This window comes from Sphaeramia orbicularis, chromosome 12 (assembly GCF_902148855.1).
Source record: "Sphaeramia orbicularis chromosome 12, fSphaOr1.1, whole genome shotgun sequence".
Classification (NCBI taxonomy): domain Eukaryota; kingdom Metazoa; phylum Chordata; class Actinopteri; order Kurtiformes; family Apogonidae; genus Sphaeramia; species Sphaeramia orbicularis.
Genome location: NC_043968.1, coordinates 47475739 through 47501457, shown reverse-complemented (window position 1 = coordinate 47501457; position 25719 = coordinate 47475739). Strand labels below are relative to the sequence as shown.

The window sequence follows — 25719 nt, the reverse complement described above, 5'->3', positions numbered from 1 at the left end:
GGTGGAGAAGTTTTAGCGTAATCCTACTACAAAAACACAAACAAAAACCTTTAAAAATAATAATAATAATAATAATAACAATAAAAATATGTCTATGCTTGATCTCGTGACCTCTTTGGCAGATGTATTTATCTCACGTACCAGATGATGACTTCACTAATTAAGTAAAAATGTAAGTTATAAAATCAAAGCAGAGGTTTACTTCTCTGTGTACCATAACCATGGGCTTTAATTGCATGGAGAAAATATGTGGAGTTTTCAGGCAATTGTACAAACAGCCCAATCGACCTTTTGCTTCATTCACATCAAAAGTACTGGCAGAAACTTTGTGCTTCTGTAAACACAGACACAATTAAAGACTTTGACTGTCTCTCACTTTGTCTTCGTGCTGCTGCAGTTTTGACCCTCTTAAAATGTAATTTATGAAAAAAAAAAAAAAATTTCATCGGCTAATATAATAGGCTGCTGTGTAGGCAGATGCAGAAGGGGTCAAGTGAATAAAGAACGGGGGATGCTTTTGATTGTTAGCACCAGTGGCTTTTAGCTGCAGAGAGGGCAGAGAGATCATAATAAAAGTTCAGCTGGAGCGGCTTTTTATGGTTCCAAATAAGCCTTTGTGCGAAGAATCCAATATAAGACCTTCTGAGGCACAAATGCACAAACGCACACATAAATGTGCATGTGCGTCCCACAGGGTCGACAGATTGAGGAGGTGGGGCTTAATCTGCCCAGTCTGACCCTGGCAGCGACAACGCGGTGATGCAACAGTACATGCACGTGTGTCTTGCTGATGAGTCATTCGTAGCCGCCGCGTTAAGATGTTCCGAAGACCTGATTAATGCTTTACACGCTTGCATTTTGGCTGTTTGTTTATGTACATAGCTGTCAACAAGGAGCACACAGACGCAGGCAGAAACACACTCTCACCGACACTGCATTTAAGATGAGGATGATGACTAACTGTGTACTATGTCCTGCTCCTTGCAAATGCTGCTGTCACATCCTGTAAATACTGGTGTACCGTCTGTCCACCCAGCTCTGCCTCAATGCATCACCGCTGATCCTCTGCCTGAAAGCTGAACCATCGGGAGAGCAGCAGAGATCACTGAAGATTATCTGATTTTTGAAGGCGGTACAAAGGAAATTCAGAGATTTCATTCTAAAACACCTTACACATAATAGAAAAGGATCGGTGAAAAAGACTGAGCTATGTAATACTAAACTGTGAAGTCAGACCATTAAAGTGTTTTTCATCTTTGTGGCATTCAGGATGTTTTCGGGTAAGTCAGAAATCATGGCTCGATGACGCACAGGAGCCAAACTTAGCCTGATCCGTCTCCTGTAACACTAGATCACCTCATCTTGAGTTACTACAGTGATAAAATAATACGTCATAAAGATGAACTGTTTTTATGGAGAAGTGCAGTAGATGTCTTAGTCTGATCTGTGACTGTACAGAAAAAAACAGTCAGGTAAAGTCATGAAACGTGTCTTTAAATACAGCACCATGGCCACAGTGCTGGTTCCCGAAAGATGCTTTTTTTTTTCCCAGTATTAATTTTTCATTGTAATCAGAAAAACATTACATTACACATCACAGTGCAAATCTTCGTCTGTTTCAGCATCCTAACATTTTTTGTTTTATTCAATACTGTTTTAAACTTCAAAAATAAACCTATTCACTACAACTCTAGGGTCCCCGCGGGGTCTTAAAAAGTCATAAGTGTTGAATTTACAAATCTTCATTTAATACCTTAAAAAAAGTCTTTGAAAGGTATTAAATTTAATATGGTAGGTCTTAAGTTATGTTGCCATAAACATGTTCACTGTATTGTGTTTAAATGTGTCTGGGAAATATCCAAGCTGCAAAGTAACGTTAGTCTACTCAGTTCCACCCATTCCAACCTGACAATTTATACGGAAATTAGGAACCAATTCTCACTAACTTTGCAGCCCCCAGTGAGAAATGATCGCAGAACATTCAGCCCAACACACATGCAGGTTTTTGCAGACTTTGGGAACTTTAAGGGACAGCTCACATGCAAAAAGTAAGGATGGGGAAGTGCAAATTTAATAATGCCTGGTTGGAGAAAAGATCATTCTCAACCTGGTTGACACAAGTGGAGGGGGACGGCTGTGAAATGGGCATTAAATTCTGTTCTAAGTCGTCTTAAAAAGGTTTTAAAAAGTCTTAAATTTAACTTGTAGAAACCTGTAGGAACCCTGAACTCAAAATGAAAATTTAAGTAATAATATGTATAAATGCCCTGCATACATCCTGAATCGACACGGGTGAGAGTTTTTCCTGAAGTATTGAAATTTGTTCTAAAAATTACAAGCAATTTTTGGATACTTGATACTAGGCCAGGGGTGTCCAAACTTTTTGTCCAGAGGGCCAGATCTGATAATGTGGACATTGCCAGGGGCCAGTGGTCCCTTCAGACATTTTTTAAACAGTAAAAATTACATATAAATGCGCTGTTCTACAACAATTTTATTTTCATTGTCACAATATTGTTTTTTTAAATGGCAATGTAACCAAATCTAAGCCACTCAGGTGTGAACAAATAGAAAAAAAAAAAAAAAAACAATTCTGCCTTCCTTTCACATCTGGAGTCAGATAACATAGAACAAACTGTACAGCGTATCTTAAACATCCAAGTTGATAAAAATCTTAACCCCACATTCATTTTAAACATGACTTATATGAGTAATCATTACTCATATATTACTCAGTAATGCAATGTCTGTTAACGTTTAAGATTAAAACATATGACTCTTACTCTTTGAAAAAAACATTCAGAAAGTAATATTTTGTGTCACATCTATAAGTACATAACACCAGCAGTTATAGGCAACTAACCTGGCAACTTGGTAGCCTGCCTTGGTGGCGAATTCATTGAACTCCCAGGTTCACATGAAAAGTCACTGTTGTGAGTTTAAAGCAGCTTGAATTTGCTTCACTTTTTCGGAACGCTTACTCCCTGCTAGCTTGTCGTATGCGTTAGCATGTTTTGTCTGCTAGTGTCTCTTTACATTGAATTCCTTAAACAAGGCAACAGTCTCTTGACAAATTAGGCAAACATAATTGCCTCAATTTTCAGTGAAAAAAAATTGTAATTCCCATCTCTCCTGGAAGCGGCGGCCCTCACTGTCAACTTTCGTTTTTTTATTTACAGGCGCCGTGGTTAGAAATTAGCAAAAAAGGGTTCACGGTAAGGTCACAGAGCCAGATAGAGTTAGAGTGGTGCTGCCACCATGAGGTGAAAGGAGAAACTGCATTTTGAACCTTTTATGATTCATGTACTCGGTTCAACAGTCCAAGCGGGCCATAAATAATACATTATAAAACTGAAGCTGTGGGCCGTATAAAATCTGACCGCGGGCCGTGATTGGCCCCCGGGCCGGACTTTGGGCATGCCTGTACTAGGCTAATCTGCGAGAGTCATAAAAGTATCAGTTTGGTATCCGACCAATATTAATTGCAACGAGTGTTGCCAGGCACAACAAACCCCACCCTTCGCACGTATTGTAGATTATTTTGGCATCAATCCAGCTAATGTCATCATGTCTATGCATGTGGTGATGTCAGCATATCAGTTCCCTCTATATATGTGCCAAGTTGGAATAAATAAACAAAACTGATGTTTTTATAGTCAATTGAAATTTCACCCATTATAAATGGGAGAAGAAAACAGATCTTAAAAATTCATTAAAAATGTGAACTTTGGCCTACTTTCCCCAAAATGTAACCACATCTATTCTGTATTACTGGCAATCTTTAAACCAAATTTGGTATGAATTCAACCAATACTTTTGCTGCTACAGACGTGAATTTTTGCCCATTATAAGTAAATGGGAAAAGAAAAATGATGTAAAAAAAAAAAAAAATCATAAAAAATTTTAACTTTGACCTACTGTTCCCAAAACGTAATCAGGTCTGTTCTGGATCACTGGCAATCTATAAACCCAATTTGGTATGAATTCAACCAATGGTTTTGCTACTAGAGTGTTAACCAACACAGAACCACATCGATCCAAAAACAGTACCCCTTGCCTCCCCTTCAGGGGGCGGGGTAATAATCAGGTAGTCTTGCATTGCCAGATCTCTCTGCACTTCTCCATACTTTATTAACACTGTGTCAGTGCTCTAGATTGGTCTGGAACCCTCCACTATGGCTCTGGAGTAGAGGAAGAAAGGATCTGGATTGTTTAGTTCTTGGCAGTACTGAGTGTAGGATGCTGTGACAGTGAATTTGCAAAATAGTCTTAAATAGAGATTGAAGTTGTCTGGGTGGAACATGTGCACATGAGGGTGCACGTTGTGGTATTAAAAGGAATACATTCTTACAAAACAAAATGTCACATAAAAATAGCCGTATCTTTGTCAAAACTTGGCATTTTCAGTCTTTAGTTGTTCTGTCATGTAACGAGAACCTTTAAAGTGATAACGCAGAGGTAGTGGGAGGTAGGAGAATCCTGCCACTTTGTGATGGAAATCTTCAGCTTTATTCTGAGTTCCTCCACCAGACCAGACTACTGACAACTGGAATACAAGTAAGAGAAAAATTGACCATTATTTTGCAGACTGTGCAGACTGTGGTACTGAGTAGGTTTGGTGCTGTGGTGGCTCAAATGTATGTTCTTTGTTTTGATGGTGAACATTATCCAGACAGAACATTATCCCCATACACTGTTGTTTAATACTGTAGTTAGTCCTTATATTAAATCATTATTTCATGGAGCCTCCATGTTTTAGGTTGTATGTTTTTGTATTTATTGTAGTATTTTGTAACATACTCAATAATAAGGGTTTGACAAAACATCAGTACAGAATATACCATATGACTTCATCTTGCAGTGCTTTATGGATAGACTGGCACCGAAAACTGATATTTTTATTAAAACCCATAGCACATGGAAGTTGCAGTCAATGTGTATTAAAGCACCAAAACGCTAAAATTTATGTACTTTTATAGATAGTTTCTTCTCATTTGTCTATTTCTTGAGGCACTGAAGGCTTATTCATATTCACATATTCACACTTTTGACTTTTAAGGGTAATTATATCTTCCTCAGTTACATGGATGTTTTATTATTTTATAGATCATTTTCTTTCAATGTATCAAGTGTTGAAAATTCACTGCATTATAATACCATCATTATCATTGGTAACATCATCACAGTACAATCATATGAGGCACAGTCTGACTCAGAAAGTATATTTATTACTACTTTATACAAACTTTAAGGTCCACTACAGATTGTGTAATGATGAACTCCCACATGCAATATCTCAGTAGATCAGAAACAATCTTGTCACTTCATTCTTTGTGCATGTCGTCACTAGGGATAGGAATCGAGAACCAGTTCTTTTTGAGTACTGGTTCCCAGTAGCTCAATTCCTTGGAATCGTTTGCCTGCCTGCTTAATGATTCTGCTTACCGATTCCGCCTTCGTTGTTCATGTATGATGATGTCACATGCACGCTGCATTGTTTCGGTCAGAACGTAGCCAACATGGTGTTGAGGCAGAAACTGTCCACAAAGATGACACCAGGTCCACTTCTAACACTTGTAGAGCTTCCATTTCTTCAAAAGGGTTGAATCCCTCCAATATGCTCAATCATTTGTCCACAGCATGTGAATCATTTACAGGAATGTCACGTGTTTATTACCCTACTTAGCGACACTCGTGAATGTAGCGGCAGAGTGAACAACAGGCCAGTTCTGGTGCAGGCAGCAAACGCCCTACCCCCTCAAATTAAAGTTTCCGATGGTAGGGGACAGGAAATTAGGTACACAGCAATGGGAGACATAGAAGAATTAGTAAAGCGTCTTAAGTTTCACTTTCACTGCACGGTGCCCCCTGCCCCCCCGAACCGGGCCCGGTGTCATCTGTTATTATTATTTGTACATACTGTATATGTTATATTTTCTGTGCAGAGATGGAAATATAAAAGACAGTTAATGCAAACACTCCCGTTTGTACTCTTTTATTCCCTCACCCAATGAGAGTCAATAAGAGAATCAATAAGGAATCGGATCGATAAGCAAAATCGATAAGGAAATCGGAATTGTTAAATTCTTTTTGATTCGCATCCCTAGTCGTCACATTTTCCCCTCCTGTAATCTGAGGCTTTAAGTTACAATTCATACTCCGTAAAGTTTTGATGTTACACAAGTTTTGCATCATACATTATGAAATGACACTTGAGTCTGACTTTTCTAATGATATTCTTTAGCGAAAACGGTCTCTTAATGACTTTTTTATGGGCCTCATAACAGCAAAGCATAAACACCAATACCAAAAAGGAATGTTATCCTAAAATGCAGCCGGTGTCTGTGCTCAAACCTCAGGCTGTTTTCTCTTTCTGAATGCTGTCATCACTGTAAGATCTCTGTACTGTTTTTTATTCTTTTCCCTTTTTTTTTTTTTGGTTTTGTTATTTCAACATATGCTTTTGGCGAAATTGTTAGCAGTTGTCATCCCAAAAAATGCTGGTAAGTTGTTTGCTTATGGCTGGCTTGCACAGTTCAGATCAATGCACTGGTTTTGCTGCTGCTGCTGTATCGTAGCAACATTTTGTTTTGCCATTATGCAGCTTGTGATACCATCAACATCAGAGTTGCACTGGTCTCATCCTCGTTCTCCTCAAAGCACCTTCCCTTCACCTGCAGCCTCACACTTTCCCAAACCTCCGCACATGCACAGGACATGATGTCGTCAGCCTGCTGCCGTCCCACATGACTTTCCAGCATTTTTCTTTGAAAATGTAGGGATGCTACCAGCAGAGTCAGTTGCATTGCTGTGACCTTGTGCATGTTAAAGAGGAAATCTCTGCATCTTTTGAAATGTTCCCACCAGATCCCATATGATAATGGCATTGAAGGGAGGAGGGGTTTTGACAATGCACTGCCTAGTCTCATGTACATACTTATATAGGACACTACCTGGTTTTTTCCCCGTTTTACCCCTTTTCCACTAATACAAACCCGGTTCTAGTTCTGTGCTGGTTCAGTTCTTTACATTTCCACTATGAACCACAGCTGCTTCAACTTAATGTCCATCCTGGAGCTCTGGTTTTCATCCTTGTTTTTGGATTAATTCTCTCACTTTTCTTGGAAGTGGCAGCCACAAAGGTTGGTCTTCTGAGTGACAGTCCTGCGTTTGATTTCCTGACATAAGCATCCCTTGGTTGTAGATCAGAGAAGTTTATATGAAAGCTGGTTTTTCATCTCAGTAAATTTGAAGAACTGTTTTGAGATGAGGCATCACCCCTGGACCGGCCCTTCAACTGCCTTGGTGGAAAAGGGGTTTGAGCCCAGTTTGGACAACAATAAAACCATGCCCATAACAGTACCTTTTCCTAAATATAACTGAGTGCTCAATTTAGCTTCATGTTAAATCACTGTTGAAAGAAAAAAGAGTAGATTATCATTTCAAATAAAGCGTCGAGGACAATCACATAAAGGACATGTAGTGAACGGGTCTTAAGGTGAAGGTTAAAAACAAGCGCTGCTTCGTGGCATCCTGAAAATATCTAGACAATCAAAGAAACATCTAACGCTCTACAATGCTTTAACTTTATGGGATTTAGTTATTAAATTAAAGCCCATGTTGGACAAGATCTTGTTGGCTAGAATGTTTTCCTTCTTTTCTTCATCACGCTGGTGCCTGACAGATGCTTAGAGCAGCATATCAACCAGTATACCCCATATTATAAATAATAACAAACTGTGGTAAAGAATTATTGAGTTTGAAGCAAATAACAGAAAGTAATTCCAGTACTGAAAGTTTATTCATAAAATTTCCCTTTTAGCTGTTATTGTGAGCGTTTCATTGTGTCTGCATAAAAAAAATTAAAAAGTGTCAGTACAACAGTAATATAGCAGTTATCTGTGAATATTGATCATTTTATTCATCAAACTATATGCTTACTCGTTCTAAAATTCCCAATATAAAAAACCTCTGTGATTAATTTTACCCTCTGCTGTGATTATTATCAGGTGCTGTTTATTGAAAATTCTGATTACTTTCATATTTAATCAAAGTCTTGGGAGAAAGAGAATTATATAGAACTAGACAGCCAAATAATGACTTTAAGACTAATTTAGCTCTATACTGTGTTTAAATGTTACAAAACCTACAATTTCTTTGTCAACAATAGTAGAATCCAGCTATAGTAATAAAGAAAGTGTTGTCAGTCTCTGAGGTCTAACACAAAAAAGTACAACATATAAGTAAGTTTCCATCCTTTTAGGGCTTGCAGTATTCTACAGGAACATCGCTTTCCTGAAACAGTGTCCCGGTTACTTTGGATTATCTGTGAGGCTAATGAAACAGTTTTAAGTGGAGTCAAAAATAGTCCCTTTGAAAATTATTAACTGGTTGCTTCTGGCTACATGTAACAATAAAAGAAAGTCTTTTATTTATTTATTTATTTTTTTTTACTGGGAAAGTGTGTACTTTTGTTAAATGTCTGCAAGGCCTGAGGTTTTATCAGTTTAATTTGTGTCAGTTTTATGGAGGGATGTTGGGTGAGCATTTTTCACCTCAAATATAACCATGACAGAAAGACCTTATTGCATGTGTGAAAGACACTCCGTATACTCTCTGCACAGATGCTCTTGTCTAAAATGTGGTACATTCTTGACCTCCACTACGCTCTGTGAATATTTTTCTTTGTATCTGCCTGCTGCATGTTGTAGCTTTAATCTCAGCCCTATTCACTGTTTGATCTGTGGTGCATCTGGATGGTTTTACATCATGGCTTAGAGGCAGATTTTTCATTACCTTCCTCCCGTAACAAGTTCAGTTTGACTGAATAACATTATGTTCTTGCCGCCGTAACATTTTCTCCGCTAGTCATGGTGTCAATCCAGCTTTGAGGGAGAATGGCCTTTGCTAAAGTGTGTAAAGGAAAAAACTGCAGAGGGAGCTGAATCCATTTCATCTTGGTCTCATCTTAAAGCATTCAGAACTGCAGCTTCTCATCAGTTTTATGGAGGGAATATAGTCGGCTTTGTCACTGTAGACTGATTCAGCAGTGGGGAAATGACATTTTTTTTCTCAGGAGAGTCTAGATCTTTCTGCTGAGGAAGAAAAACAACTGAATCTGTTATTACTCCATGTACCATTCTTTTACATTTCAGATGATAGTGAAATTATGATGATAGGCTGCCATACTCTAGAATGAACATGTGCTCTAACATTTATTTTCTGTCTCTCTCCTCTCTCTGTTTTCTTTTGCTGGTCTTTTCTGTTCTTGCTGCTGTCTGTCTTCAGTCCACGCCGCTCCACCTGGCAGCCGGATACAACAGAGTGCGGATTGTTCAACTGTTGCTACAGCACGGAGCTGATGTTCACGCCAAGGACAAGGGGTATGCACAGATAAATAAACCATTAACACTGAACGGAGAGTTTATCGGTAGAAATAAAACAGAGACTGATTTTTTGGATCACTATACATGTTTGTGCTTTTGTTATTATTCTGTATTAGTGCTGATACAGGACCTTGACTTTAGAAAACTTGTGTTGTTATTTTAATGCAACAACGGTGCCAACATTAAAGGAGTAATATTTAGCTTTTTTTTAATGGAATTATGTATTTTAAAACATTTCCCTATGGTCTACATAAACTGTAAATGCTGTGCTTGGGTCTGAATTCTTCGTTAATTAAACTCCACAGGTTCATCTTCAACCCTATTTCTGAGTAATGACACCAGAAAGGTTGTTTTGAGCACTGGCCCTTTAAATGCACATGAGCCACTTCACACCCTACCCCCTAAAGGTTGTTGACCGTGCCTTCTGTCCCGTTCAGCCACTTGTGCTCGTTAATACAACCAACAACTGAACATTTTAGGTAATCCGCTCAAAGTTTGGACATATTTTCAGTTTGGACTACAACCGCTGCTGCTGACAAATAATTATGTCATACTCGGAAAAATGTTCATCAGAAATTTTGACCTGATCTTGATATGTGCAAATGTTGTGACATAACTAGTTATAAAAGGTAATAAATTAAGCAGGATTTGAAATGGGTTGTAGAAATCCACTTGATTTTTGCCTTAATTAATATAAAGATAGCTTTGCAGCACCTGGAGGGTTCAAATTCCAACTTTTTGAACTATTAGGGTCCAAATACACAAATAAATGAACCAAATACTAATAAAAGTGGATTTAGCAAAAATATGACCCCTTTAAAAGGGGATATGTGTAGTATTTCTGTTGTCAAATACTGAAAAAAATATTAATGGAATAAAGAGCTGTGATGTTAGTTGAGATAGCAGTGTAGAGTAATGCACAGAATGTACTCACAACAACTGGCCAGAGGATTCATGTGACCACTAGAGGGAGTAGTGAGTCACTCTGCCGGTCTCCCATGGTGAGGAAAACTGACTCCATGGGGCCTTTGACCAAAGCATCAGAGTGTGATTAGATGGGATAAGAACCACTAAGAAACAAATTTTAAAGTCAAAGAAAGTGATAAAATTTGGAAACTGTTGTTTTCACCACTGGACACAGCTCTAAATGAAAAAAAGAATGGAATTTATGAGGTTTATGAAGGTATAAAGTTATTATGTGACGTTATTATATTTACTAAGTTTGTTGATCCAAGGTTCCAACCAAACTGTGACAGTTCTGACCTTGTTTGGATGTTTGCAATTACATCTTTAGAGTAGCTATTGACAACACAAACTGAACAAAAAAACAGAGGTAATTTGTGGTTTTACTGTGGTGGTTTTCTGTCTAAAAACAGAACTAAGCTCACAGAGTTATAATGTAAACTATCAGCTAATGCAGAACAGGGAAGGGAATTTTATTTTGATTGACTGTTAAAGTAAGAGGCTATGAGTGTTTGATAGAAGATGAAAACCTGATGATCCATAATACAGATGTGTGTAAACATTGAGCTCTATACTTATTCAGTAAGTGATACAGTCTTTGGATACACAGCACTGATACGTTTGTGGTTGTTCATGTGCCATGCTTTTGAACATTTGGAATATCAATACTACATAGAACCCCTTTAAGATGTGGTTGGATTTCAGAGGCGCATATTTGAATAAAACTGGAAAAGATTTATTTCTTCCCTAAATAATCCATTTAAATTGTTTTCACTAATAAGTTGCACATGATGATATGTGATTATGATTCAGTAGTTTCAGATGTTTTCCAAATTCACATTTGATCCTTATTAAACAAAAACAATGGATAAAACATTTATTGGCTTTATTTATTGATTTTCCAAGCAAACTTGAAGTATATCGATTCTTGCCTCTGATGTTAAAAAGCACCACTTTTCTTATCTTATTGTCTTATTGTGGTCGTAAAGTAAACATCTTTGAGTTTCAGCTTTTAATGAGGGAGGAAAAGATCCAATTTATAGACTTAAACAGTTTTCAGGCTTTTTATAGGCCAAACAAATAAATAGGAACTTAACTGGCAGTAAGTCCTTAATGTTACTGCCAGAACTGCACTGCTCTAGCTATTCTTTTTTCAGATGTGAAAATAGGTTAGTAAGATTAAAAATATATCCTCTGTGCTGTGTGAGCATATAGGGTATATTTACCCCAAGTGTTGAATGTGTGCACACTTCATGACTAAACTACAGATATTAAAATACAATTTAGAAATGTAGAATGAAGGTGTAAGTTCTCACTGAATTGTTAAATAATGTTTGTTTTTGTATTTGTTCCTGTCAGTGGTCTGGTGCCTCTACATAATGCCTGCTCCTATGGACACTATGAAGTCACTGAGTTGCTGCTAAAGGTAACACACACACAACTGGAGACGTTTTAGAGATGGGGAGCACACTTTTACTCTGTTTTCAATGTCATTCTGGAGGACATGCAGCCTTAGACATGTCCTTCTACTCTGGCTGTGTTCAGACTTTGTGGCATTGTCTCTTAATTAATATGATTATATTTTTGCTGAAGTCATAGATGATTCCTGAATACTAATGAGTGAAACAGAAACTGGATCCCAGAAGAGTCAGGTTTCATGGCATTTGTTTATTAGACAAGACAGAGAGAGACGTATATTAACCCTAAACTAGATTTGAGCAGTGTCTTTAAAAGGGATGCAACAACTGAGAAATTCTATGCAGTAACTGATGTTTAAAATAATAATTTTACTGAATGTTGAAGCTGATACCGGTGTTTCTGTCTTTGTTTTGTTTTTACTTTTTCCCATTTTGTGCTAGGGGAAAAACTCTTAGAACTCTTCTAAAGTAAAGATCTTCATCAAAATATCTTTGTTTGTGAACAGATTTGTGTAACATCAGTAACATATAACCATGAGACATCAGTGAAGTTGCATCTTTTTTGCAGACAGCCAGTATCAGTAAGGCCATTGTTAGCTGATATTTCTGTGCATCCCAGGGGGTAAGGACCTCGGCTCCAAAATGAAGCCAATGCAAATGTATGTCAGGGTTGTAATGCATCTAACGGCCACTAGGGGTTTGGCTCCAAAAAGCCCTGACCCCATAGACATACACTGAACTTCTCTCTAAACACAGTCAATAGTTTTTCCAAGACTGATTCTACTCTTATTTGTTTTATTAGACTGTCTAACCCAGTGTTTTTCAACCTGGGGGTCGGGACCCCATGTGAGGTCACCTGGAATTCAAACGGGGTCACCTGAAATTTCTAGTAATTAATAAAAATAAAAATAAAACTTACTAATAAAAAATATATGGTGAGTTGACAGAGACGATCACAATCCATAAGACATGACAAACTGTGAAGCTGAAACTGAAGCACTGTGGTTCTGTTTATCTTCCAAATGTTCATTGTGGTCAGTTTCAGATGCTGCAGCTCTTTCATAATTCATAGTTTGAGTTCTTGTTTGTTCAGTATTAATTGTCAGCCTTGTAAATCCAAGCTGGACTGACTGTACATATCCTGACCAAGGAAAATAAAATTCTCCCTTTGTGCAGTAATCTACACCTGGCTTTTCTGCCTCTGTCCATAATAATATTCATTATATAGACTAAATGTCGTCTAAAATTAACATTTATTTGCAACATAGTATAGCAGACTATTACATGATCAAAAACAAATTAATTTTGAGCAAATTTTGAATGTCTGGGGTCGCCAGAAATTTGTGATGTTAAAATAGGGTCATGAGCCAAAAACAGTTTGGAACCACTGGTCTGATAAATGATCTGGTGGTCCGGCTTTAAATTTTTCCTTCATTCTTACATATCTGACGTGTCTGACTTTGATCAACAGGTTTGTATGACAGTTTGCTTGCCTACCAAGTTGGACTTTAGGAGTTTTTGGCTATTTAAGAATACATATTTTGTTTAGACAGACCACTGTATTTATGTTAAATAGGTTCCAGCAATAAGACTGTGAAATAAATTTGTTTGACAGTTGTTGATGAAGTTTTCACTTTAACAAAACCCGTCTAGCATTTAGAATTAGTTCACTTCTGACCCATCAGGCCTCCATGTTTCTGCCCCTTTTGTCCACCTATCCTCCTGAGACCCACTAATACACTTTGGTCCTTTGCAGAGGAGCCAGCTTTAAAACAAACTGCTGCCCACTGCAAAGAACATTCTATGAATGAATGAACTAATGAATCTGAAAACAACTGTTGCATCATGCAGTTTGTAACCAAGGCACTTATTTAATGTTAAAATCCAAAACTTTTACTTTTCTGGGTCTCTGCAAGATATGGTCCCTTCTGGCTCCAAAAAGCCAACATGGCAAAAGCCAATTCACAAACTACCAGCTACAAAACAACAGTTACCAAGACAAACCAAAGACATCATGGTGCCTATGTTCACTAATTATATACAGTCCATAGAACATTTTTTATCTTCAGTGTTCAATTCAGCTTATAATCATCAAAAAGGATTTCTGAAAGTGATGTCAATAATACTCTTCTTCTTCATCCATCCTTTCAGCATGGAGCCTGTGTCAATGCCATGGATCTTTGGCAGTTCACTCCCCTCCATGAAGCAGCGTCTAAAAACCGAGTGGAGGTTTGCTCTCTGCTGCTGAGCCACGGCGCTGACCCCACCCTCCTCAACTGCCACAGCAAGAGCTCTGTGGACATGGCGCCCACTCCTGAGCTGAAGGAGAGGCTTACATGTGAGTATGGCATCATTTTTAGGAAAACGACCGCTGTTCATTTGGGAGCTGGTGATGCTGTCGGGCTAACACAGCCAAATGACACTGTGTCCAGTCTCTATGCCACAAGTCCAGTAATAAATCCAGGAATTTGAATTTTAAGTCTTTAAATTGTCGAGAGTGATTTTCTTTCCTTGAGGCAGTGGATACTGTGATTATGCAGATTTTTAATCATGCATTGGTATCGTGTTCAAACAATTAGTCAAAAAATGTACTGATAATCAACTGATGGAATAATTTTTCAAGCAGAAAAGCAAGAATTTTCTGGTTTCAGCTTCTCAAACATGAGCTGATATTGTTTTGTATAACTTTAAATTGAGCATATCAGGAGTTTCTACAGGTCCTTAAAAACTATAACATCCAATAATTGTTACATAGTCTCGCCAGAAATAAGTCCTCACATGGATTTATTGAACCAAAGAGTTCAGATCCTTCCACTGGATAATTACAGCAGTGATTAAATATGTTTCAACTGAAGTTCTTTAACTTTAACTGATGCAGTGAGTAGCTTCTCATTCCTTCAACAACCATCAGTTTGATGTAGGGCATAAAGACTGGACTGTTTCAATGAATAAAGGTCATGTGGTCTGATGAGTCCAGTTAGACCCTATTCCAGAGTGATGGGTGTATCAGGGTGACAAGAGAGGCAGATAAAGTGATTACTCATCACGCTTAGAACCAACAGTGCAAGCCTGTGGGGGCAGTGTTATGATTTGGGGTTGGTTCAGTTGGTCAGGTCTAGGTTCAGCAACATTATGTATCTATAAAGTGACAGAAATTAATGTTGTGCAAGCTTATCAAACCAGTTCGACAGCAGATACATGCTGTAATCAAAACTAAAGGGGATCCAACAAAATATTAGAATGTGTGGCTTTTTTATGGTCATGCTATTTATTTAATCAATAATAATTTTGACAGGTCTTGAAACGTGATAGTATTATTAAGTTAATATTACTTTCATTAAATTGCATTAGAAATCAAAGATGTGCTTCCACTACTTTGCTACTTAACACAAAAGGAAACCAACATGGTACGAGTAAGCACTACTGCAGCCTGTGCAGTCCTGTCAACACTTGTCACAACTCCAAATTTAAATCAAAATTTCATACTAAAAAGTCCGTATTGGATTGGTATCATCAAAACTAATCCCCCCCCCAAAAAAAAAACAAACAAAAAAAACATACTTGTCTGATTCGCACCAGGGACTCAGTCTCTCTTTCATTGTCAAACAGTGCCTCTGAATTTGATGGCTTCTGTCATTAAAGCTTTTTTTTTTTTCCAAATGTTACTACTGAGCTTAAAAATTGTTGCAGCACAACATTGTTTTCTTTGGCAAAACTGATGAGGAAAAGGGAACTAAAATACAAGTAGAACACCGCAGTAGGATTTTTGCTTCCAAACAAGTTTCATGGCTTCAGTGAACATCACTAACATCCATTCTGTCAATGTAACAACAAAGCAAATAAGTAAATGCATTAAACTTTGTGAAAGCATGACTAACACCATAGTACTGTCCTGTGGGCCTTAACTTTTCTAACACTGGCATAAAAAGCCTGGCATAAAAAGCTTTTAAAAGGTCTTAACTTGTTGATACCTGCAAAAATCCCTGTTTACGCAGGGTGGTGTCAGTATTTTCATTTCACTCTTGGCAAGAAAGCAGATGACTGTATTCGTATTTACTGTTAGATATGAAAATAATCAACAAGAAAACAGACATCCAGACTAGTGTAAAAGCACATTTGTAGTCATTGTTTATATAATTTCTATCAGGATTTGCCCTCCAGATTCACTGTTTTCTCCCTCTGCTGTGAGATATGAAGCTGCACTTTCAGCTCCTGCCTTTGAATTTTCTTCACACACGGTTTTCTTCAAACAGCTTTGCTTGTAAGAATGAGAGGATTCAGTCAGTTTTTCATAAAACTCTCAACTCCAATATCCTTGGAGCAGCTTCGCTCCGTCTTCTGTCTGAATTTCAACCTGATGTGTTTTCTTCCAGATTTGTATCTCAGTAACCTTTAACACAGTAGAACCACAGTATTGATATAAACTTGTTTAGATTTGTTGCTGGTTTTCAGCTGGTTCCCAATGTTTTTAAATATATAACATCTCAGTGGCATTTGAAACATTTTTCTAAATGTCTGATTATAAATTTATGAATGCTGTTGCTCAATCCATAGCTGGACTCTTTTCATGTAGCCTAAAATGATTCTAAAGTGTAGTAGTTTGTTGTTTGTAATTTTCAGTCCCCGGGGTATAATCACTTGTTTCCGCTTCAACTCCAGCACCCGGGCTGTTGCATCATGTTATTAGCTCTCTGGAGAAAGAAACTTTTGAAGTAATCTGTCTGATGTATTGTTACTGTGCTGCAGGGTTATTGCAAGTGAAAACGTGTTGTTTCGATGGGCGAGAACCTCATAACTCCAATTCGGAATATTATTATTTTGTTTTATATCTAGTTGAAATGTCAGATGCGTCCCTGTGGTTTCAGATACTCTTGTCTATGTGTGTGTTTGTTTCCTTTTCAGATGAGTTTAAGGGCCACTCGCTGCTTCAAGCTGCCCGAGAAGCCGACATGGCCAAGGCGAAAAAGACGCTGGCGTTGGAGATCATCAACTTCAAACACCCTCACACACATGAGACTGCACTGGTGAGAAACACACTCGCATATTAACACTGTAATGCACATGAACATAGAGATTCCTGCACTGGTGTAGAGATAATGATGGTTCTGTGTTTGGTAGCATTGTGCAGTGGCTTCACCTCACCCGAAGAGGAAACAGGTGACGGAGCTGCTGCTGAGGAAAGGAGCCAACGTCAATGAGAAGAATAAAGAGTGAGTAGTTACTGAGTTGAAAGAAGTGGATTATATATGTCAGGAGAAAATAAGGCTCAAAGGTATAGATATGATTGCAAGATGATACAAGAATTTTGGCTCAAAATTTTCCAAATGTGTGTATGTGTATGTACGGGCAGATGTGTGTTTTTAGTTTTTTTTAGTTTAAGCGTGAAATTTCCCAGTTTAGAGAAGATATATGTAGTATTTCTGCTTCGAAATCTTTTTAAAATGATCATTAAAGTGTTTAGAATAGAGAGATCTGAAGTTATTCGCACCAACACTATTGACAGATTTTTGTAACCACTAGAGGGAGTAGTGAGTCACTCTGCTGGTGAGGATGGTGAGAAAAACAAACCACATGACCTTTGACCAAAGTGTCAGAAAGTAACCAGATGGGATGAGAACAGCAAAGAAATTACTTTTGAGTCAAAGTGAAAAAGTGGTAAAAATTAGAAGCCTCGTTTTTTTTTACTTCTGGACACAGCGCTGAAAGAAAAGGATGGAGTTTGATACTGAAATGGTTTTGTCGATGCTGCTTGAGTTTCATTATCAACTTTATAAAGATGTAAAATTCGCCTTGTGTTTACTCATGGTTCAGACTAAACTGTTATGGTTCTGACGCTGTTTGGATGATTCCAAACAGATCTTTAGTGCAGCTATTGACAACACAAACTGCACAGAAAACAGAGGCAATTTGTGTTTTTTTGTTTGTTTTTTTCACTTAAGTTTTTATTGAAATTTTATAACGCATAATCAGCAAAAAACAACAAAAAGCGAACAAACAAACCTTTCTTGGGTACACTACACGACCTTACATTCACATTATTCAGTCCTTCCACCATTCCGGGTTTTGTAATCAGTCCATTTATTCCATTTTTCTGTCCATTTGTGCTTCTTGTAGTCGATTTGTGGTTTTACTGTGGTTGTTCTGTCTAAAAACAGAGCTAAGCTAACAGAGCTATAATGTAAACAATCAGCTGACTCATTAGAATATAAGACACAATCTTACTGTGATTGATGGTGAAAATAACCAACGTGAGTTTTTGTTTGGAAAAACTCCATGATACCATAATACAGATGAGTGTAAATATGTGAGTTTTATTGTTTATTCAGTGAGTGATGCAGTCTATGGAACATGTCTGCTGAGCTTTAAAGTTGTTGTAGCACAATGTTGTGTTCTTTAACCCTTTTATGCATAGTGCTCACTCCAGTGGACAGTTGTTCTACAGTTGTTCTCTTGTATATTCACAGGTTTTGTTGTTTTAGTTGCATAATCAGCCGACACAGTGGACACTTATGCATCATCCAATACACTGACATTCATACCATTACTATAACTTTGCTGTTCTTGATAAATCTGATCTGCAGTGATATGTTTGACTTTAAATCAATTGTTAATTGTTAGATTGTAATTAACTTTTTTTTTTTAATGTTTTTTTTTTTTTTTGCATATCATCTCCATGAACTAGGAAGATTAATACTGTTATTAATTTTTAAAGAAAAGGAGTGAGATTTTATAAGTTATGCTTCTTCTCACTCCTTTTTGAATATGTGTTATATGTCTTATGTTTAAGTGATTAGTTTATTTATTTTCTTCTGTTTTGACATTCATATTCGAAATAAATACATCAGTCAATCAAATCAATCAATCAAGTGAGTCATAACTAGTATTAGAATATGTTAAAATGTGAGAAAACATCAGATTAGCGGCATTAAAAATGTTTTTATGTCATTGTTTTCATATCACTTTCTGATATTGGGATTTAAATACATGTTTCTGTGCTTTAAGAATAAAATGCATGGTGTAGCCAAGTGCACATTTTTGTAAATCCATGAAAAAAAAAACCTCAATTGCATTGTTTTTTCATGCCTAATGAGGAATAAAAACACTCAAGAAAAGATCTCGACAAAGGTTCTAATAATTCATGCATGAAAAGATTAATTAGGACAACAGAAATCCAAGTTGAAGTCAACAGTAGGTTTTGGCATCTGAACAGTCAAAACAAAGATTTCTGTACATCAGTGAACATCAAAAAATAAGTAATTCCATTAAACTATTAAACTAGTACATTAAATTATTACCAACACCAAAGTTAATTATTTGCAACAGGAGCCAAAGCGTCTTGTTCTGAAATGTGTAAATGAGTTTAATACGTAATTCAGTGAGTGATAAAATCTGTAGATACATAGTCTTAATTTGTTGGAGGTTTTGGTAGCTGTGAGTCCTTTCTGGTTCCCCCTGATGCTGATATGTTATCACTTGAGTACTACATAAAAACCTTTCAGTGAAAACTTGAACCTAGATGGACACACTTCTGCCACATATAAATGACGACTGTGTTACTGCAAAGAACTACAGATGAACTGATCTGCTGTTTCTCCATCTCCTTCCTGTAGTTTCATGACTCCTCTCCATGTAGCAGCGGAACGGGCTCATAATGACATTATGGAGGTGCTGCAGAAGCATGGCGCTAAGGTAAACAACCATCTATCATTGTGTCTCTTTACTTCTGTTATTTAATTGCTGACTATTAAATTTCATCCAGCGGTGCTTAATAGATCCATCCAAAACATGCCTTTTGTATTTACTTAAACATTTGTGTGTGTATTTTAATATTACAGTCCTCCTTATTTATCTATGTTTGTTTTGTTTACTCATTCCAACATGTGTCTTATTGAACCACTAGCTAGTACGCTCATAACCTTTAGCTGAATAACATGGTGAAACACAAACATGATGTCTACAAAAGGATTCTCATTCAAACCATTTCTGAATTATGTTCACTATATCTATAATGATATCCCAACAACATAAGATCACACTAAACCATGTTCATACAATAGCAGAATGTAGTTGTTAGTCTTATTTTGGAGTAAACATCATCTACCAGGACAATGTTGGATGCAGTTTGCAAAAGCTGCTTTATGAATTTAATGAGGTGTGAATTATAATGCACTGCAAAAGAAAAGCGAGTATGTGTTTAGAAAGATTTTACCACATTAAATTGCTGCGATCTTTGCCTAAACACCTAAAAAATGTCATACTTAAAAGAAACTGAAAGCTGTTCTTGGCCAACTTAGAGTACAAGTATATTTTTGGCATAGTAATAATGAATTAAGTTTAAACACAATTAAAAAAGAAGGATTTTGATGTAAGTTTTTAGGAGGGAAAAAAGGCCTGCAGAGGACTGTAGCTTATAACTTGTGTCACGGCCCAACTCAGAAGCCATGACAAACAAGATGAGACACTTTTTTAAAGGCCAATAAATTAATAGTTTATTGTAACTAAATCAACCTAAACTAACACAAGGCTAATGGAAAATACCATGGAGTGTGAAAGTCAGTGTAATCAGTGGTGAAGTGTGAGTGTGTGGATGAGCGAGCAGAGTGATGTTGTATATGTTGGATGAGACAAAATGAATATAAGCTGCACTGGGTGAAAAGAAGAAGCATCTCCTACTGCAGAACTACGGCAAAGGTTCAAGGACCAAGTAGGCCATCAGTGTGGCGCAAAAAAATAAAGGAACCACAGCATAAAGCCTTATCTAGAACCACTGTTATTGTGACAGTAAGGCCAAGGAAAGGGAATATTTTATACCTGTATTAGTGAAGGTCTTGTACATCTGGGGCGTCCAAAAAACACCATCGGAGTCATGTAGGCCTACCATAACCATCATGTGAATCCCATTCACAATGTCAATATGTAAATAATATTTAACTTTAATTCTATATTTATATAAATATTAAGATCAACACCACATAAATTGTAATTTTCACTAATTTGTGGCTTTTCTACCTGTCTTTTTCTCTGCACTTGCTTGTTGTATGTTGCTGCTGTTAACTGTGAAATTTCCCCATGGTGGGATAAATAAACTCTTATCTTATCTTATCTTATCTTATCTTATCTTATCTTATCTTATCTCATCTCATCTCATCTCATCTCATCTCATCTCATCTCATCTCATCTCATCTCATCTCATCTCATCTCATCTCATCTCATCTCATCTCATCTCATCTCATCTCATCTCATCTCATCTCATCTCATCTCACCTTACCTTACCTTACCTTACCTTACCTTATCTATTATTGCTGTTTTAAAAGAATAAAGATGCAACAATTATTAAGTTTTACTCACTCTTACACTTTATTCATTAATTTAACCTTTATTTAACCTGGAAATACTCATTGAGGTTAAAAATCTTTTGGCATAACAACAACAACAACTACAAAAAGCCATCACAGCACCAAGGGACACCTTGATGTCAGCCCTCAGCTACGCAGGATCTGAGTTTTTCAACATTTATTTCATTTTAATTACAAGATGTTAAAGTGAATTCAGTTATTTGACACAAGGTGAGAGAAAATCAATGCAGCAGAAAAACCTTCTATTGTAAACATCACAGCTTAATAATATAACAAAGTGTGCTGTGTTAAATGTGACAGATGTAGTCAGTGAAAGGCATTATGAGGCGTAATATGTTTTATGTTCTCAGGTCAATGCCCTGGACACGCTGGGTCAAACGGCCTTGCACCGTGCTGCGCTGGCGGGCCACCTTCAGACCTGCAGGCTGTTGCTAGGATACGGGGCTGACGCCTCGCTGGTGTCACTACAGGGCTTCACTGCAGCTCAGATGGGAAATGAAGCTGTTCAGCAAATACTCAATGGTAAGCCCCCCCCCCGTTGTGTGTTGTGTTGTGTTGTGTTGCTACACAGCAGCCTGGACACAGTAGGATTAACCGGAATTGTTTTGTAAAGGTCAGTATCGATATTTGTAGACAATGGTTACAAATGGGAATGGGTCTTGATCGATGAATTATCTTTCTCCTGGATTTTCAGAAAAGTGCAGGAAAATAGATTTTAATCAAATGTCAGATTACTCATAAGTGACGTAACTGACAAAATGCATAGTGTGATGACAGGAACATGCAAATACAGATTACAGTAGGTGTGGACGGACCTTCGCTCCAGCTGCAGAGTACTGAGTGGCATCAGCAGCACAGAATGCTGAAAACCATGATCAGTAGAAACAAGGCACCCATCCAGACAAAGGGGGGGGGGTTATATAATGTGAGTCTGAGCTCCTTGAGTTATATAGTGCAATTGTATAGGCAGCTCTACGGACCTGTGATTAAGTACTGTATGTCAGTTGAGGTTATTTATTTATTTATTGTTTCAAGCAGAAGAAAAAAACTGAACTTTTGTGTGTACAACAAACAAATAGCGGAGCGAATAAATTAATAAATAGAGGTGGTCAAGACAATGTAGCAATTGCCATGTACACTTGTAATAACAAAATTAAATTCAATATATATTGCTCGAAAAGGAGGAAGGATGAAATAAAGATGTATGTTTGTATATGTATATATTTTATTATTAGACAAAACATATTCTAGACATCTAACAACAAATTGTGAAAACATTTCTTGCTGTGCTCCGAGGCTCGTAATTTTACTGAATATTCTCAACGATATAAATAACGCCAGATAATAATCCAGTGGAGAGGGTGGTGATTGAGTTATTTGCAGTGCTGGATGGAGCGGCAGAAATTACATCACTTTGTTACACTGCTGAAAGTAAGAAAGACTGACCACAAATTCATGTCAAACAAGTAAAATGTCATCAAAAAGTTCAACATTTTTTATCAGTTATTTCAGGAAGTGAATATGTATTTCAAGAACTTTTTTGGTCATTACAGCTGCAGCTCAAAAAGATGCAAAAATATATCTCAGACAAAATATAAGAATATTTAATTTCAACTTTGAGTACATCCCTATTTATGCAGAAGGAATACAAGGAATCTGAGTCAGGTTCAGTGCACACTACACCCTCCACTTTTCAGAGGACATGATTTATAAATTCTTTCTTTTGATTCATGGTAAGAAATATTTTAGTATTTTAAGATGCTGGATTTTTTACTTTCATGATCGCCAAGCTGCAGCTGTCACAATTAAGATGAAAAGGATTGAAATGTTTCGCTTCATACGTAATGAATCGAAATTAACTGAAAATTTCAGTTTGAATTAAATTATAGGATTAATGTAACCTATTTTTGAGATGCATGTGTAAACAGCAAAGAACATACTTTAATAAAATTTTGTTGGGCATTTGACAAACCCTGTATAAATATAACGTCAGACGACTTCCGGAAGTCAGCAGTCTGACATGTGGAAGCTGCGTGTGTGGACGCTGCGGCTGGTTGCTCATTAAGTGCCTCTTTTAATTTCATTGTACCTGTACAAGGACAATAAAGACATTCTATTCTAAAACCAAAAATGTACAATTTTAATGTAGAACAGTTTTCCACATGCATAGTTGACAAAGAGAACATCTACGTTGCCATGGTTATTATCTTTCACTTCGGCCTTGTCTGATGGATGCGTTTATGTTCTGCCAATGTCGTCTTTTGACTGAAATTTTGACTGAAGGACAGGTGGACTGACCACCTCAGATTAGAAGTGCTAACAATGATTTTATATTTTTTTCATTATATAGAGAAATGTTTAACTCTGCTTCATCATCAAGGTGTGAAAGCTCAAGATGATTTTAACAAGACACAGTGAAATAAGCTGTTTTCATCTACAACATGCAGATTTTTGTTTATGTTTTAATATCTAAGGTGTATTACCACCAGTATTAATGGGTTTCATCACAATTTTTATGGGTTGTTTATGATGTGTAATACGTGTTTTGTGCAGCGTTTGCCTTTTTACTGCTGGTGTGTACAATATTCATGTGTAATGTGTTGATATGAATTGCACAGATAATCCAGTCTTGTTGTTTGCTGTGAAGCATTTTCAGCACTTTCCATGACAATGTTCTCATGAAGGAGGAGAAAGTATATTGTATTTAATTAACTCATACAGTATAATTCCTCGGGCGACATGGTGGTGCAGTGGTTAGCACTCATGCCTCACAGCATGCCTCATGCCTCACAGCTGGGTTCGATTCCAACACCAATTGACGGTGGGTGGGACCTTTCTGTGTAGAGTTTGCATGTTCTCCCTGTGTCTGCGTGGGTTCTCTCCGGGTACTCCGGCTTCCTCCCACCATCCAAACACATGCACTGATAGGTTAATTGGTTAATCTAAATCACCCATAGGTGTGAATGTGAGAGTGATTGTTTGTCTCTATATGTTCAGCCCTGCGACGAACTGGCGACTTGTCCAGGGTGTACCCCGCCTTCGCCCCTATGTAGCTGGGATAGGCTCCAAGCAACCCCCGTGACCCTAGTGAGGATAAAGCGGGTTCAGAAAATGAATGAATGAATGAGTATAATTCCATGAACAAACATGTTTTAGAAACCAGTATCACATGGATACTCATGTTATCTCATAAAGTTTTTTTTTTTTTTCAAACATATATTTATTGATTTTTTTTGTTTGTTTTTGCAAACCAGCTGTGACAAGGACAATGTAAAACACAGGACTAACAACAGCACATAGCATACAGACAATAAACCACAGAGAGGACAAAAGAAGAAAAAAAAAGACAAGAGTTCAGGGAGGTCAAAAAGAGACATCATAATAGATCCAAAAGTTTGATATCATATCAAATTATTGCTCTATGTGTTTTTCCCAGGCCAGATCAATAAGCCCTGACTTCTTCCTGCAAGGTGCAGAGGCACCCAGGTAGTCAAGAAAGAGATCCCAGGTCTGGTAAAATGAAAAGGGTTTATCCTTCACTGTTGTTGAGAAAACTTCAAATGGAATAATACTAGACACAGTTTGTTTCCACTGATTGAAAGTGGGGGTTTTATCAGTAATCCATAAGGCCAGGGAACATTTCCAGGCACAGTGCAGTAGAATGTGCAAAAGGTCTCTGTTACAAAAGTCATCGGCTAACTCATCATTTAGTCCCAGCACACAAATCCTTGCACTCAGATGTAGATGGCGCTTGAAAATTATATTAAACTGTTGAACAACTATAATCCAGATTTGCTGAACATAAGGGAAGCTCCACAAACAATGAATAAATGACCCGACAGCAGACTGACATTTAGTACAAAATTCTGACAGAGTTGCAAAGCATCCCAGTCCCCAGGCTCTATTGTACCCACATCAGATTCCCATCTGCCTTTTACTTTACCAGAATTATCTGCCTTGAAATTACTGAGGGTCTTTTAAAGCTTCTGAGTAAAAGATTTAAGTTGCATATTATTAATAACCAGTAGGGATTCTGTAGGAGAAATGGTCAGTCTTCCATTAAAAGCTTTCAAATTACAGGGAAAAAAGTTTCTTGTATGAATTTAACCCATAAAGACCCAAACATCCACGGTCGACCAAAAGCATCTACTGATCTAAACTGTTGATCCACTGATCCTATCAATACATGTAAATAATTGGGGTAAAAGACAGTTTGTCATCTTTTCATGGTTATCAGATATGACCCATTTGGACGTTCAGAGACTCCGTAGTGAACGTGGAAACACCGTCATCTTCTATAACATTGATTCACCAGTAAAACCCATGGAGTCGGATCAATGTCAGTGGATGGACACACTTGGTTTATGTCCAGTTAATGCTATATTTTACTGAAAAAGTCAACTTCTCTTCAGTTTTTTCTGTTTTGATACAATCACCTTTGACTTTACTTTGAGCTTTTATGACCATCTTCATGATCTGTAAATTAAATATGAGAAATAGATGATTTTCACTGGAAAAAATGCAAAATTCAGAGGATAATATTATAATAAATGGTGACAGATCACTTAGGAAAGGTTAAATAGCGAAAAAATTTGA

At 37.2% G+C, this 25719-nt stretch overlaps 1 protein-coding gene across 3 annotated transcripts in view; it reads left to right on the top strand.

Moving 5' to 3' along the window:
* LOC115429514 (poly [ADP-ribose] polymerase tankyrase-1) overlaps window positions 1-25719 on the top strand; it is a 158385-nt gene that overhangs the window by 86999 nt on the left and 45667 nt on the right. For all 3 annotated transcript variants that reach the window (XR_003936795.1, XM_030149037.1, XM_030149038.1), the window contains 7 exons: window positions 9289-9383; window positions 11709-11775; window positions 13919-14105; window positions 16670-16791; window positions 16886-16977; window positions 19378-19456; window positions 21474-21645. Coding sequence is in view for 2 of the 3 variants with exons in the window: in XM_030149037.1 (XP_030004897.1) it covers window positions 9289-9383; window positions 11709-11775; window positions 13919-14105; window positions 16670-16791; window positions 16886-16977; window positions 19378-19456; window positions 21474-21645 (814 nt within the window). In the remaining variant the exon portion in view is untranslated. The remainder of the gene's footprint in view (window positions 1-9288; window positions 9384-11708; window positions 11776-13918; window positions 14106-16669; window positions 16792-16885; window positions 16978-19377; window positions 19457-21473; window positions 21646-25719) is intronic.